The following is a 17271-nucleotide window of genomic DNA, read 5'->3' on the forward strand; positions in this document are numbered from 1 at the left end:
TGAAGATAATTTTACATATCATCTGTCCAACATTAAGCGTAGAGAAAAGTTAATCACAGAAAGATTACTGCACGTTGGATTCTGTTAGTTGAAAAGGTTAATTCATTAATCCAGCTTTTATCTTTCGCATTTGCTCGTAACAAATAGGTTGCTGGACGTTTTCTTTTTTTTTCGGTGTATTCAAGATGCGAAATAGCGATGAACGTTTTAGACGAAAATAAAAATTCGAGAAGTTAGTATCCGATTTTCCGATAAGATATGCGGATTTCCCAAAGCCTAGAAACGTATAGGACGCTATAGTAGGTGACAAGCATAAAATTAAATACAATATCCACCCACAAAGTCGTAATGCACGAGCTCTCTGTGCCGCTGTGCCCAAAAACACAGTTTCCGAGAGACACCAATGCCGAAAAAAGTTCGCCTCCGCCGTGACGACGAGGAAATGAAGGAGCGTAACTGAACCGAGATCTGTATTACGCGTGTGGTGCATTTTCTTTTCAATCTCGTCAAGTCAATGAGTTGGACAACGGTGTATTTGACACTGCATTTTTACATTGTCGCCGACTGTAGGTATAATACTACACTGCAGGTCATTTAAATTTGCACCGCACTTCATGAACTCGTTCATGCTAGTTTGCCGCCATTCCCATGCCCATACTGAATGCTTCCGGTTTCTCGTGCGCAAAGCCTACTACAGGCTCTCGTATCTTTCGGAACAAGTGCTGCACTAGTCTGAAAAATAGCGCTATAGCTACATCACCGCAGGAAGACGAATAACAGTGGTATTCGTCTTCCTGCGGTATTGTAGCTATAACACATGCGCTGACTATCGACTATAGTGTGTTGCAACCTGCGCCATGTCTCTTCCGAAATGCCGGTACTGTTGCGAGCTCATTCCGCACGAAGGCTGCACTGTGTGAAACGAATGGCGACGCGCAGAAGGCCGCCGTGTTGCGCTGCGGAAAAAAAAAAAGAAACAGCTGGAAGGCGAATTCGACCATCAGTTGAAGTCTATCGAAGACAATGTCTTCTTGAGCGAGTTGGCGATGAGAATGAGGCGGAGTCTCTGCGCACGGCACTCTATCGCGTCATCCTTGGCCTGTTGGGAGTATAGTAGAAGTGTCCCACCGAATAAATTGTTTGACCGAACTACCTTCGGCATCGGCCTACTGCTCTAGAATGAACTACCTTCGGAATCTGCAGACGAAATAAACGCTGGAATCCCACATACTCGATGCCGAAAAGTGCGGGCAATTCGCGAAGGGAGACGTAGTCTTCGAAAAACAAAAGAGTACAGCAAAGCACAGAGACACAAGAAGACAATCGAGAGGCCGCTCACAATCGTGGCACATGCCGGGCGGCACGCAGGCGTCCCCTCGGCGCACCATTCCCAGCGGGCAGAAGCAGCCGGCCACGCACTCCTCGGGGCAGTCGTCGGCGGCGCCGTCCTTGCCGCGGTGCACGTTCTCGCACGTTGGCTCGCACTCGCTCGAAGGCCCGCACTCGCGCCACTCCATGCCGGCCGGGCACTCGGGCGCTGCGGGACATTGGTGCGGGGCGCTCGTCACCACCGACACGCCACTTCACGTTTTGCTCTTTTACAAACAGAGACGCTTGCGGTTTTGCAAACAGAAGTGATCGCCCACTGGTAGGAGAGACAACGGCGAGCCGCCATGTTGCACCAGGAGATTTCCAACACTTCTCGTCTGCAGCCGTATCCCAATTTTACAAATCAATTTCGTCGATAGTTACGCGAAACATTATACATACTTGTACTTGAGGCGTGTGCCGTATCAAATATGTTTAAAAATATAAAGAAAGATATCTCCCTTAACTTGAACCGGCCTGAAAACGCACTGTTATTGTTCGCATTGTAAGTGGACTGATAAAACGCACGACCCGAAGTTTCTACAGGGGTACTTAGAATTAGGTGCACATTAAAGAAGCCCAGGTGGTCCAAATTTCAGGAGTCCTCCACTACGGCGTCCCTCATACTGAAATCGTGGTTCTGGCACGTAAAACCCTATTTTTTTTCTATATGGGCGCAGATTTCCTGCAGTCAAGATATTCGCGGAACCGTCTACAAAGTCTCCAGAGCTTAAATTATGTTGACTAGTGGCTACAGCTAACCGAGGATTCCTACTCTTTAGAATCGCGCAGTGCTGGCGGCCTGCCTCACTTCCAGAGAACACAAATTCAAAATTTCTGGCTTCAACAACAAAAGAATTTTGCGCACCGTGCGCAATGCAAAGTTTCAATGCCTTCGTGCTCAGCCGTCAGGGCGAATAAATGCGCTGTATATGTATCAATGCATACAAAGGCCGTCTCTGTTCTCAAATACATGTTCACGCTAGTAAAGCTCAACTCCTGAATTCGAGAAAAAGGCGATTTCGCTTCCATGTAAACATCCGTTCGCGTTATCGATTCCTAGGCGGGGAATGTTCCATGTTCAACAGATGTATATCTACGTATCCAGCACTGGCACATCGAACGCAGTTTAGGCCTGCCGTGTATACAGAAGACAGAAGCAAACGCGCTGGCGCATTGCGCTCGGTGCGTCTTGAGGTACGTGTATAGTTGAATGCACACTGAGCGCAAACGCAGACACAAGTTGTACAGCTCGAGAGGCGCTTCTTCAGCATGCCGTCTCAGTCTATCACAAACGTTCAGACTTGCAGTTACAACAACGCGCGAGAACGGGCTAGTCAGTGTTTCATGTAACTGTGGATTACAGAGCACGCAGGGACAAGGACGTGAAATGACGAGGACTGTCGTCGTCAGCGCTTGTCCTAGTCATTTCCTGTCCCTGTCCCGGTGCGCAGTGTAATTCATAGCGCAGTTACAGCCGTCGCGTGTATGAAGAATAGTGACGGCACGCTATAATAAGGCACACCGGCTGCTCACCGCATCCAAGCGACAGCCTCCACTCTGAAGAGATTTGGCTCCGCACAGAGGCCTTGCACGTGGACACGAATCCCTCGATGGCACTGCACATGCATTTCTTAGCGTCGCCGTCGCCCGAGGCCACGCAGTCGCACACCAGGTCTGCGCAAGTGGTGACTGATGACTTTATTAGGCTTTTGTCTTCGATGCAGCGTGACAGAGGGGGCGACCTAAGGGACAAACAAAAGCACAGCTGAATGTAGATGACGTATTACACGATTCCGTGTAATTCAGTGATTTTAGTGCGAGAGGTGCTTGTGCATAATAATGCGGCGAGATACACTGATCGGTCTCGAGAACGGATCCACAGGCTCAGTTTCGCGGCAACAACGTATATCACGCCGCAATGTGTTGCCGTAGCACGCAGAAAATTTACACGCCGAATCTCTTGTAGGAGTTACCTAAATGGTGCGTTAGCATTTGCTGCGAATCATCTGCTGTTTCGTCGTCTTATGCTGCTGTGTTTGGTATAATTGCGAGGAACACCGCGAAAGAATCGTGAAACGGAGCATCATAGTTGCAACACCGAAATATTAACTGAGACCAGCATGAGACGAAGAAGGAAAGACAAGAAGTAACAATGTTCGCTCATGTTATAGATAATTCTTGGAGGATGCGGACGTGGGGCGGAATGACGAGATATATTGTAAATGAAGCTAATATAGACAATGCAATATAGACAATTTATTATGTATACTCTATCCTGTTGCGTTCTTCGTCTTGCGTTTCTTCTTTATCTTCAAATTGGACGATGATGCGTTTGGATGACACCGCTACTTCGTGGAAGAAGAGCACTGGCCGATGTGCGCTGTAGTACATGACGTAATTGAACAGCGGCACGTGTGGTTGACCTCGTACGTAGGCGTGGTCGACGACGCTACCTCCTCTCGATGCGAACCAACCATGACAACCGTACTCCAGCAGCGGCTGCGTACGGCGCGGTCGCGCGGGCCCTATCTTGAAAGCGATCTTCGATGGATACAGAGTGCGCCAAGTGCTGATAGCCTCGTGTGCACCATGTTCTCGCGCTTAGTTCGCGTTGAAGCGAGAGGCAGCACGAAGGTTAATTTGCTCGCTGCTGCGGGCCTTGTCTCGAAAACGGTCGTCTTAGGTGACGGACGGAAGACTTTCCTCCTTGGGTAGGCATAGAAATGCTTACGCATTTAAAATTTCGTGCCACCAGTTCTCTGTATGGCGGGTCCAGCTCACGAAAGCCATCAAAACTTGAGTATGAGAAAGCATTGGGCTTTTCACAGAGGATTCTCAAAAGCCCAGTAAAGTGTCAATCAAAGTATTGTTTAAAAAAAAGTACAACTGCCATATTCATTAGCCGGAATAGCGAAGTGGTCACGTTAAGTGATAATTTTGGGTCAATAAATAAATCAGACCTATGAATAGATAGATAGATAGATAGATAGATAGATAGATAGATAGATAGATAGATAGATAGATAGATAGATAGATAGATAGATAGATAGATAGATAGATAGATAGATAGATAGATAGATAGATAGATAGATAGATAGATAGATAGATAGATAGATAGATAGATAGATAGATAGATAGATAGATAGATAGATAGATAGATAGATAGATAGATAGATAGATAGATAGATAGATAGATAGATAGATAGATAGATAGATAGATAGATAGATAGATAGATAGATAGATAGATAGATAGATAGATAGATAGATAGATAGATAGATAGATAGATAGATAGATAGATAGATAGATAGATAGATAGATAGATAGATACTCCAATAAGCAGGAATTGGGGTTGTTACGAAGAAGCACATTTTGTTGTGCAGAAGAAAATCAATGCTTTACTTATTCATTATGCTGAAAGAACATACAGACGTTTAATACGAGCATGATCGATGTCGATGTCAAGTCCTAAAGTCGTCGCTAGGATAAATGTGCGCGTAAACAGGCTACGTCACAAGAGCTGCGACATGGATGACACGGCTGAATGCACACAAAAGTTTCCTCTGTCGTTTCCACAGTACACAGGATGTAATAAAAGGCCCATTTTATCTATGATCCTGCTCCTAATGTGAGGACCATAGTCACGCTTGCATAGCAAGCAGTTCAAGATAGCGGCGTTCTGAGTACATAAATGCAATAAAAGAGCAGGCTCGACCATACTGCACCTCTATGACGACGGCTATAGAATCATACTGTCGTCTGATAACACAAGCCGCCGCGACGAGGCTTACTCCCCGCGGCGCCGACAGCCATCACAAAGAACAGCGACGGCCCACGGTACGTATAACGCCCCCCATAACACTGTAGTCTTGCACTCTACATTCTGATGCGCACACTACCTGAAAATAGCTAAGCCCGTGTGAGAAAACGAAACACATCAATAAATAGTATTTACCGGGTTAATTAAACCAAATTACACAAATTGATCAAACAAAATGTCTGAGTCAGCCTGTGTACGAAGTGAAAAAAGAGTGTGAACATGTCCCCCTGCAAAATTTGAATTAGCGTGCATCTATACGCATTGCCTGTGGCACGGCCGGACTGGAATCTCTGGAACGCACGCGGAGAGTCCAGTCCGACCGTGCCTGCGGTAACTAAATAGTTAAAGTGAAACTGAGGCGCCCTTCATTTGAGTACTGTGCTTTTGTGCTGCTCATAGAACAAAGAATGTCTCAAAGCGAGAGAGACAGAGGGAAAGCTCTAAAGGCTACAGCGGTAACGTACAGATACCGTCCGGACGCCCCAAAACGGGGCGTCAGCACAGAGGTGTCACGGTCGAAAGTCTTCAAAGTTCGTTCATTGCCTAATCAGAAGGTTTTCAATCTGATTCTTCATTGCATTTTCTGACATTCAATCGACAAGTAGGGCTATGACCCTGCGTTTGAATAGAGACGTTTCTCTCTTCCCACTCAATGTCTAAATACCAAGACACAGATTATGGCCGGTGATAAATATCTATATCGCGATAATCGGCCGATCAGTCAACTCACGCGATCCTCTGGCACCACCTCTCGGCCCTCTCGCGGGTTTCCTTGGGACACATGGGCTGCTTGCAACTGGCGGCCGCCGCACCAGACGTGGCCCAGCTGTTGGCGAAGTCCCTGGCGTTGTTCAGCAGCCTGTCGTCGGGCGTGCGGAACTCGTTGTTGGCGTCCCAGTCGTACAGGCCGCACAGGCCGCTTGTCTTAGACGAGAGGCAGTCCGACACCTTTGGCACGTGCAAAGGAAAGAAAGAACATGAAGCAAGGCCAGACTATCAGCGACGCGAAGACATTGCAAGAACATCCATACTGTGAAGAAGCGTAATTAACAAGCACGGCGAGTCTACGCGCCTATCGAACGACGCGAAAACAAAATGTGAAGAATCATCGATTGGGCTTCGGTAAAGCGAGTTCGTAATATACATATGAGTCACTGCTCTAGAGTTGTGATCGTTTTCTTTCACTTCATATTATAGTTTTTTCAATCATTCAGCAGTTTAGGCTCGCGGGGGAAACCGGCGATGTCGTCACCGATCGTATCCGATTGCGCGAAGCTCAAGCAGTCAGTCAAAGTATGCATGCTCACGTTTATTCCAAACGCATGTATGGCGGAGATACACAATATATCGTTCTCACATCGGTTACGGTAATGGCAATTAGATATAGCTTAGAACTACAGAAAGCTGAGCTAGTTGGCAAGGATTCATAATGTCGTGTCTGCGTGCCTTACTCCCTTCTTTTAGGGGGTGGGAGAGGGGGTGTTTGCTTCACGTAACGATACGGACGCTGTAGAGCATATTCAACCGCGTGCGGTCTCGCTCTCGTTACGCGACCGAAATACAGCGCACCGGCTGTGTTCGCGACCTCAACAGAGCGGAGGGCTGCCCCCCACTCTCGACTCACCGAGATCTTGACGGTGCGGCGTTCGTCGAGGGCGACTTCAAAGTTGTGGCGCACCGACGTGAAGACGAGCCGCTGTCCGCTGCGGGCCAGGTGCACGTCTCCGAGCCTCTTGCTGACGGCGGCCAGGCTGCGCACCGCCACGGGCTTGCCGTTCACGCTCACCTCGGACAGCGTGGGACCCAGCTTGACGAAGGTGCCGTTGCACATGATCGACACCCACGTCTCGCACACGTCCGCGGCTCCGCGCCTCGAACAGCGCCGGTGGGCTGTCGCAGACAAAGCGTCACTGCCGCCGTGCTTCTTTTGCTGAGCTATAGTCGGTGAAAACACCGCTCCACACGAGCAACGCTCGAGAACAGCGGATACACGCGGGAATCAAGGGCGCTCGCTCCGTACGCTCTAAATTCTGTATGTGTTCGCGCACGCCGTCCAATGTCGCAGTAGCGCTTCGTTATAACGGGACTGGTGTGCATGGTAACCTTCTGTCAGCCGTAGCCAATTGTATGCCTTGTGTCGGCAGGTATGAAATTCCTAAACGCTTAAGGGTAAACTATGTAAAGGTACGATGTTAACTTAATTTACATTCGTCATTAATACAGTGTTGCTTGACTACCAAGCTAGTCCTTTCATATGCTCCGCATATTTAGCAGCCCATGCTGTTGAAGGAAACAGTGCGAGTTAACGGCTAATTGTTTTCATTATCTCCCTCTGTTTCGCGTTTGCGTCACTTTCCTCTACGAGCCCGTTCTAGACAAACCCCGCCTCCCCCTTTAAAGGAAAGCATTACTACAATACTAAATTGGGGTATATCGGTCAGACACACTGCTGCAGTTCTAACATAGAAAATAACGGCAACCTAAACGGTAACAGATCTTCGGTAATCAAGGCAACAGCGCACTAAAATCAAAGACGGGTTAAGACGAGGCAAGTGTTTACATTCTGGCGCTGGCTTTCTGCAGTGTCAGAAATTGTGACAAAGGCTTGCCGATGCTAACTATTTGTTGTACAGTGCAAGTATGCTACACTATCTAATAAAGCCAAATTATTACAGATAACTTGCGTGAGCTTTTTCGTGCCGGCTAACAAATTCTGCGCCTTCGCAGACGTCGCGCTTACCAGAAACCCAAAAGGCTAGACGACAAAGTGAAGTTGCGGGCCATGGAACACTGTTCATTTTATTTACGTTTCAGTTTACTTCGCACAACATGCAAAGAGTACATGGTGTGACGAGGAGGTTAGGAAAAAAGCTGCATTAAGGCAGCTAAATTGACTGGCCCCACACCTTCCATAATACCAGGTAGTACAGACAGCAGCTAACAAACTCAGCAATAAATAAATAAAATAAATAATTATTTATTTATAAATAAATAAATAAATAAATAAATAAATAAACTCAGCAATAAATGCACTGCGACATGTTGCATATATACACATACCAGAGGATCAGTGTGTACAAAAGTAAGCACACATGTCACAATATCAAAGTAAAGACAAAAAAGAAAAATGCACATGAGATTACACAAAATTTTACAGACGCGACTAGATGATTAAAAAGCTCAAATTCAAGAAAAGATTTTAATGAAACAGTGGAGAAATTAATGAAGCAGCTCGTACACAGCTGTCTTTGAGAGGACGAACAAGTCCGACTCGGTTAGGTTACATTTATTGAGTGTACTTAAATTGAGTGTACTTGAAGCACCTAATTCTATTACAGTACGGCGTTATGGCGCTTTGCGAGCCCACACGAGCTGGCGGCTGGGGCGGCCACATTTCTATGGGGTAGAAACTCAAAAACGATCATCTGCTGAAATTTTGGCGCACGTTCGTTAAGTAAGGCCACGTGATCAAAATTATACTTGAGCCTCCCCCACTACGACGTGCCCCAAATCAGTGCGTAGTTCTGGCATGTAAAACCAACATATTATTTATTTATTTATTTATTTATTTATTTATTTATTTATTTATTTATTTATTTATTTATTTATTTATTTATTTATTTATTTATTTTTGCGGGTCCTCAGCGGCGTTTGCCAGTGTGAAAAGAAAGGAAACCTATGTAATGACCACAACTGGCAGCACGACCATGTGCTTGCTGCCAGCCGACAGAAATCTAAAATGCAACACTAATTAGCTCCCCTCAAACAAGTGAATAGGTAGTTATCGGCATTATACATCCGACTTTCTCATTCACGCCCCAGAGTCCCCAGTCACCGAGTCGATAACATCATATTTCCTAATTTGACATGACTGCGCACAGCACAGAAACGACGCACCTCTAGGAAACGCAGTTAGCACTTACGTAAACACCGCAACTATTAGCCTAAAATGATCCGTTATTATTATTATTATTTTATTCGCGCGGAATCACCCTTTTGCCCTCGCTCGCTGTGAGGACGGTTATCCTGCTAAGCGCATTTTGTTCTACGTCTGCTTGATTAGCACAATGAGTCATCAGAGTTGTGGCGCGATAAATCAGCACTCCCGCTGAACACTCGGTGCCTTATCGCGTCGAAGCTAATCGGGCCGGCCACGAATGCAGATAAAAACATCGCGTAATATGTCGCAACACCCTTTGTCTCACGTAACCCCGTGCACTAAAGTAGCACGTTTTGTCCTACATTTGTAGGTGCCGAGATTTTTTCTTTCTCCCTTTTCTTGCTTTTTTTTCAGCTCTCACGGCGGAAACGTCTCGCGTTTCCTCTCTTTCTCGCTATCGCTGTAACTTGAGCAGTTTGTTTACACAAAACGCGCCTGCGTGTCTGCCTGCTCAGGCATGTCAGGCCTGTCAGGCCTGTGTACTCAGGCCGCCTACGCGCCTGCCTGCCTGTCTGCCTACACGTGTGACTCAGACGGCGTGGTTTAATTTTGGCCCTCGAAGACGGGGCCTCCTGCCCCATCGGCATGCATCGCTGCATAGCTTCATCGCACAAGTGCAGGAAAACCACGCACGTGTAAAGCACGGCGTCTTGTGTCTACAGTTGCGCTAATAAAAGCCGAACCAGTGGCGCCGCGAGCTCCGCCATATGCTCCTGGTACCCTAACACAGCTCACGAACCTAATCGCTTTTCAAGTCCTTCGGTATTATTGACTGGTATCTCACCAATTTGCAAAGCCCATTTTCATAAGTGCAACGGTTATATGCTAAAATCAAAATTTCCATATACTTGGAAAAAGTCGACGTCTATCATGTTTGTCATGGTGAAAAAACGATTTTAGTTTACTAGCATTGACGAAAGTGTAACATCCTGTGGCGGGTTGGCATGTTGACGCTGCGTACTGAAATTTCATGTGATCTCGCGGTAAACGAAACGCGCATCAGTGGAGCTTTCCATCGTCTGTGACGACTCTACGTTCAACGTCAAAATCGTATACATTTTCTCGAAGCCTAACGGCAAGGACATAATCAAGCCACTACCATATATACAGTTCCGCATTGCATCTGGCTCCATGTCCGGATATAATATTTTAAATAATCGCTTATGCAATAATTTTGACAAGGACTGAATAAATGTGCAGTCTAATGTGCAAGGTGTCTCAGGAGGAAGCCTGTTTGCCGAAGATCGCATGGTTTACTGTGGTCTTGACACTCGACGTGGCGGTAATTTGTTATAAGCTATACATAGGATTTACAGAGAGAAAAGTTGCTCAACGCACCGGTGACCGAAAACTGCTTCGCCACCTTGTCCTGGAACAGGATGTGGTCGCAGACGTCGTGTGTGAAGCGCTGGCCATCGAACGTCTTAATTGATCGACCTTCCACTGTGCACACAGCAGCTGTAAAGGACAGGAAAAGATAGCACTGTTATAGGAAAAAGAATCTAGCGGGCAGCTGCGCCAATTTGCGCAATTTAGATTTATTTAACTTATTTAATGATACTTCAAATGCTGGCGATTCTCGTTGCTGGCTTTCCCACATATATCATTGTCAAGTGAGAAGGCAGCGGTGACCATGAACTAGCAAAAAAAACACGCATGCATGCATGCACGCACACCTAATGACGAGAATTCAATGTTGACGTGCTTCCTATCGATGACCAGTGTAGTGGATGCGAGAAGTCACCCGGTATAAGGTGTAGACTTAAACGTACCGTTAGACAGAATCCTGCATACGTCGCCGTCGCCGTTTGTGGGAACTGCAAGAAAACGAGCGCGCAGCATTTGTATTATTAGCAAGCACGAAGTTCGCGAAAGATGCGCCGTTCTTATCAATGTGATGCCGGGTGCTTACCGCACTTGTACTCCGGACACCTCGTGTCATACGTCATCTTTGCCTCCTGGCCATCAGGACAAGCCGGTTTCGTCGGTTCCGTACAGGGAGATATGGCGGGAGGTCGTTCGGTGTCTGATGCAAGGAATTCAAAAGCAAGTCTAAATACTCTAAAGAGTCTATAGACTATAAAGAAGCAATCTGTATAAAGAAACAATCATGTGAAACACCGTCGTAGCGAGGTGAGTAGCTGGCGGAGTACCTTAACGTACCGATGCCGTTACCGCTTCATGCAGATAGCAGCTATGTATGTGCGCCAGCTATGTAGTGCAGCTATGTAGTGCAGCTATGTAGTGCGCCAGCTATGTTACGACGTGCACGAACAGTTAGCAGCTGACAAGTGCGGCAAAGGCAACGGTAAATCAGTAACGTAGGATAAACGTTTTGGTATTTGCTAAGACAGCGGGTAAATACTGTCCGAAGCACATACAGCGCCTTCTTTCTCACGCTTCCCACGTTACTTCTTTGTAAAACGTTGACGTATTTCTAATCGTATTGCTCTAATCGCGTACTGTTAACAAACCAGATGACTTCCGTAGAACACCTCCTAACTTTGAAGGATTCTTTCAACGCAAACCGCTGTCTTTTTTTTTTCATTTTCTTTGTCAGGGACAAGCTAGTTCACTTGGACGATCTAGTTCACTTGTGGTCATTTTGTAACTTAGCGGGGAAAAAATGGTCACGAAGCTAATTTTAATCACATATAGGCAATTATCAGCACTCTGAAAAGTCTAACAAAAAACTGTGAGTGGAGATATTTTGCTTCGACCACCATTATCTAGAAAAGTCGCACAATGGACTACTGAGCAAGCTTACATTCCGAGATAATGTTTCTTCATTTTTTTACAAATCAGTTAAGTTGGACACATGCGAGTAAGGAACGCAATTTTGTTTGAAGCGGTGTCACGAGCATTAAAGTTTATGGCCTGACATTTGAGATGCACATATACTAGCATCCTTAATTCAGCGTGGTGTATGATTGTGAAAGCTGGCGTTCTATATTCAGAAGATCGGCGCATTTTTATGACTTTGGCACTGGTGAGCAGTTTTCACATTCCCTCTTTAAATGAGAAATATTATATTTAAGAGCAGTCTTTGACTGAACTCTTTGGTTGCACACAGCACGAAGGGTTTCCAGCAGAAAACACGAACAGAACGCCATGTGCGTCTTCGTCCCTTCTGTCTTTGTCAACGTGCTTTCTGCTGGAAGCCTTTCGTGCTAATATATCGGATATCCACGACGAGGACCCATAGAGTAGCTTTTTAGAATAGTGTCAACAAAAAATCCTTCTCCGAATGTTAGCTGTGATGGGGAAGGAAAGAGTCAAACCATCGCAGCCTTGTTCATCGTCCGGGCAGTCCTTGACACCGTTGCACCACTTGAATTCGTCAATGCACTCATTGGTCGTCGGGCACACGCGCTGGCCTGGAGGGCAGTTGGCGCACTTGCACTGGCACTTGTCATCGAAGTAGGCGCGTTGACCCTGGATGCAAATGCGACCAGGATAAGATATTGTGAACCAATCTGATTATCTTGTTGCAAGCACATTTTGCGCGAGCGACAGCAATGCTTCTGGGCCCGTATTCACAAAAAAAGCTCTTACTAGAACACTTCGTACGTGAAAATTCCAGTCAATTCTGAAGTTGGACAAGTCGGTGGCGTCGGCGACCAGCCAATGACAAAGACCGCTTGCGAACGAATGGCGTTGTGAATACGGGATCTGATTTCAATAGAAACGACGTCCTCCGCAGAGCACTGTATAGGGTGCAGATTCAGCTCGGTTCGACATGTGCTTCATGCTTCCTCTTGTTCTGTGGCGCACGTCGTTGTCTTAAATGACTATAGTCGTGATCACAAAGCTAATGATGTTACACGTAATGTTTTTGTCTGACACACCAGTGCTGCAAGATTCAATGGTTTGCATTGACGTCATCGGAGGCCACCATGTTGGGATACTATCACGATGAGAAGCTACATAAGCAAGAAACGCACAACAGGGCCGGTGAAACAGGGCCGGGTAGCATTTGCTTCTTTTAGATTGTATGCCGCTCTTATGTTTACCCGTTCATGGCCGGCTGATTCCGTTAACGCGGGCGGAGCGCCGCTCTAACATGCACTCTGGCCACTGACTGACATGTTCGGGTATGGGCATGGTGTGAAGCTTAGTCCATGAGGTCTCGCGAAAGCTATGCATATATATCTTGATCAAAATATGTGTTCCTGGAAAGATAATGCACAGATCCTGTCATGCTTCGTCAACTAATCCAACTCTTTCGGATGACGCGACTTGTGTGTCACGCTGAAGACGTCACGCTGATGACGTCGAGCTGATGACGTCGAACTGATGAACGACAAAAGGCAAGAGATAAAAGAAACAAGCAGAAGAATGAGGCTTGCGAACGCATAATGTATGCTCCAAACTTTTTCTTTTGTTACGTGTAGATTTACGCGCAGAATGCCACGCAGAGATCACCTGATGCGGTACTTATGTTTTGCCCTATGGACACCTTTAGCGCGGCGGGAGCAAGTCAAATACGAAACTGTAGCAGCACGGCTGAATATGTTGCACGATTGTATAACTTAATGTATAACTCACATCGTGAAGGACTCCTAAGGCATGGAAAATAACAAATGTTTTGCGTAATCACCGAAAGCACAATGGAGGAAGAAGCTACTCAATACAACATCCAGCGCACCTCTCTACAGGCCGCGGTAAAGCAGCAACACTCTAGAAAAATTTAAAAAAGGTGAAAATTCTGGGACCGCGGTCACACCCGTCGCAGGCGCAGACAGCTGATCGTGCGCTGTCGCAGTTTGTAAAGCACACCGGCATCAGTTACCGTTCATGGATCTCCGGCTTGTGCATTCTCTTGTGTGCACGCAGTGATCATTCTCTTCCTCTTTTCCTATTTCCCGTTTCCGAGAATTCCAGTGTAGGATAGCAAACCAGACACCCGTCTGGTTGACCTCCCTCCATTTACTCTCCTTGCTTTTTCTTTCTCATGGCATAAATCATAACCGCTACATTATACTAATACCTTAAAGTTTAAAACGCTCCGGTACACCTTAATATGCACCTCTCATTTTCCAAATTATGGCCTCTGCTGACTGCCGTTCAAACCATTCTGATGCATATTAATGTGGACCTCTTGTGGTGCACCTCATAAACGCTGCAGATTGCCGACCAAAGCGTTCCGATGTACTTTACTGCGCACCTCTCGTGACGTAGCGACCGCGTTGGCGCGCCTTGACGACAGGCCACTTTCAGAACAGTCAGTTTTGGAATGCCGACGTGAACTGTCGTCGCAGCAAAAGTCGGTCAAGGCTCTGTTGACTTTTCTACGTGACAGTGGCCTATTAGAAAGACTCTAATAACCCCATTTCGTCCCTTCTCATATTTTTTTTTCTCATGCTTTCATTTTTGTCACGCTCTTCTTTCCGTCTTTATTTCCCCTTTCCCTTCCCCTAGTGCAGGGTAGCAAACCGGACGTTTTAAGTCTGGTTAACCTCCCTGCCTTCCTTTCATTTGCATCTCTCTCTCTCTCTCTCTCTCGTGACGTAGGTCATAATGTGCTGTAAACTGCCGTTTGAGGCGTTCCGATGGCATTACTTGACGCGTTTCGGCGACAGTAAGAGAGAGCTAGAAACGGAGACAGTGAGATCGCATACAGGCAACAAAATACTAAGATATCATGATACAAAAAAATAGCATTACAGGACTTGCCGACAAGCAGGGCAGAACGATTCCTCCGAAGGCCCACAGCAGGAAGAAACATTTCGCCTCCATTATCTTCCGCTCAGAGAGCCCGAGACACACGACGGCGCACTCCACGATGCGCCCCGCACACGGCAGGAGCAACGCGGAAAGAGTGGCATTTCTAACAACGCACGTTCGCGTCCGCAATCTCGAACAGGCTACAGAGGCGCGGCGCAGCCGCCTGCGCGCAGATAGCGCTGACAGCAGCGGCGAGCGTTCCCCTTTGAGATAAGCCCAAGTTGAGACGAGATAGAGGACAGGATGGCAAGAGAAGGCGCGGCTTCCAGCCGCGTGTACGCTGCTCGCTTCTTTTACACACGCACGCTCACACGTTCCTTCGCTGTCATTCAGCTTGAGGGCGAAGCACGCGTGTCACCGGCGCTTGCAACGATCTCTTTCCCATTGTCCAGGACGCGTATACGCTTGCTCTACAGGGGAAAACGTCTTCATAAGAGGCGTGTAGTTGTAATTTGACGGAGAAGAGACGGAAGGCGCAGTAAAAGGGAGTTGGCTGTCAAATCGATTATTCTAAGTTTCTTGTTTGTGTCCAACTGCCTACTGCTGAGTTCAAGAGTTGAGCTCGCCCTTTTTCAAGATCTCTCTCTCTCTCTCTCTCTCTCTCTCTCTCTCATTCACCGGACGTCACACCCCGAAGAAAGAGCGAGTAGGCAGGCAACGCAGGCTAACAATAACGACAGCCGAGCGCGGGCTCCTTTTTCTGTTTTTCTTTTTCTTTTTCGTACGCCAGGCACCAGAATATGACACGAAGGTTTTATGAACCACGTATCCAAGATGGACATCCGGGGCGTCCTGACTCCACCTCTGGTGATTCTCAATGTGATGTCAATTATCGTGGTTGTGCCGTTCGTGTGGCATATTTTGTTTGAGATGTGCGTGCTCTTGAAAGGCTCCTCCTTAACGCAGAAAACAAATACATGCTATCTCAAGTTTGAACCTTATCTCTCGAACGTGTTGTGCTGTACTCCCTTTTTCATTACTTCAGCGGGCATTCCTATACGCAAAAACGAAAAAAGAAAAAAAGGGATCAATGTCTAATCTCTATATGCTTCGCATGACGTACAAGAGCCGAATATATGAGTGTCACGTTCTCATAAAATTAGGCAGGGCGTCATCACAATTACCGCAATTATCATTCATAGAAATCGAAAGTCCCGCATGGAGATTTCGGATCCGCCTTTGATGCTGAACGCAGACAACAGTGCGAAAATGCGAGTGAGTGTTGAGAATGCAGATATGCTCAACAGAATAGCAAAAGATAAACCAACAAAAATGATACCGCTGCACGCCACTATCGGGAGCCCGCGGCTTTCTCAAGACGTCGCCAATCACACCGCTCTCTGCTCGGCCTCCCGCCTCGTGTACAGCATTCACTGGTGCGAAATAGAGTTCTCTGCGAGACTACCATGCTACCACCCGCCCACCTCATGTTGAGAATAGGGCAATCGATCTACAGACCCTTTGCATCCACGATGTGGCAGCAGTGCGTTCACGATCCCAGAGAACCTCCGGTCAGCCATGTTGGACAGTCCAGTTAGCCAAGAAAGAAGGAGCATTTTGTCGCATAGTGTACGGCAGGGACACATTTTTGATGTTTTCAGATATAAAAAAACGTGCCCCGGGTGTCGAATTCATGAATAGGTTTTTTTGTTGCACTTAACACTACAATTCCCTGGTCAAACACTCCTACTCTGCAGCAAAACTGGTGCCAGCTGGAGAGTCCTATAAATTTTTAGGCTATTGTAACTTGCGTTGCTCCGGAGAGTTTAACCGTTTAGCCACAAGTGTCCTGGGAACTCTGTTTGTAAGTATTACAGGGGCCTATATAGTAGAATCCCTCATCGATGGCCACTGACTGTAGTTAGATAATTCCATAATATATTCGCCAAAGATAATCACAGAAAGAGAAAGAAAGAAACCTAATATCTTACTTTTGGACAGCTGCACCAACTCTTCCTGCACTTGGATATGCCGTTCAGAGTGCACATGCAAACCTCGCATTTCGACGTCATAATTGCTCTGTTTACCTGGAATAGAAGAAATGTCGATCAAAGTGAGCAAGACGAACGCAATAAGACCTACATGTGTCCACTTCATGCCATTTCAGCTGTATCTGTGATAATTAACTGTCCCAGAGTTTATTTGCGCCCTATTGCTCAGGATCGTGTTCACCTTCACTGTTTTTTACCCACCACTGTGGTGTGACCTGTTCTTTCTTTGCCGCATTGTTTCCTGTGGCACTGTTGACCATGGCCACTCAAGTACTTATGTTATTTTTACTTTGTAGATGTATGTACGGGAACAAATGCATGTGACAGCTCTGTTCGCTGCACCAATTGTATGCGTATCTGCTATTTTGGCACATTTCGTTTTTGTAACAAGAAGCAGCTGTAGCGGTATTTGCGAATGCTTCC

At 46.6% G+C, this 17271-nt stretch overlaps 1 protein-coding gene across 1 annotated transcript in view; it reads right to left on the minus strand.

Annotated features, from left to right (window-relative positions):
• Positions 1-17271, minus strand: part of LOC139054696 (hemocytin-like) — a 131276-nt gene that overhangs the window by 27136 nt on the left and 86869 nt on the right. The window contains exons 48-56 of the mRNA XM_070532144.1: positions 16789-16884; positions 12412-12565; positions 11043-11156; positions 10903-10947; positions 10469-10588; positions 6815-7080; positions 5921-6138; positions 2905-3113; positions 1340-1537 (exon numbers count right to left, since the gene is read on the minus strand). Of these exons, the coding sequence (XP_070388245.1) occupies positions 1340-1537; positions 2905-3113; positions 5921-6138; positions 6815-7080; positions 10469-10588; positions 10903-10947; positions 11043-11156; positions 12412-12565; positions 16789-16884 (1420 nt within the window). The remainder of the gene's footprint in view (positions 1-1339; positions 1538-2904; positions 3114-5920; positions 6139-6814; positions 7081-10468; positions 10589-10902; positions 10948-11042; positions 11157-12411; positions 12566-16788; positions 16885-17271) is intronic.

This window comes from Dermacentor albipictus, chromosome 1 (assembly GCF_038994185.2).
Source record: "Dermacentor albipictus isolate Rhodes 1998 colony chromosome 1, USDA_Dalb.pri_finalv2, whole genome shotgun sequence".
NCBI lineage: Eukaryota > Metazoa > Arthropoda > Arachnida > Ixodida > Ixodidae > Dermacentor > Dermacentor albipictus.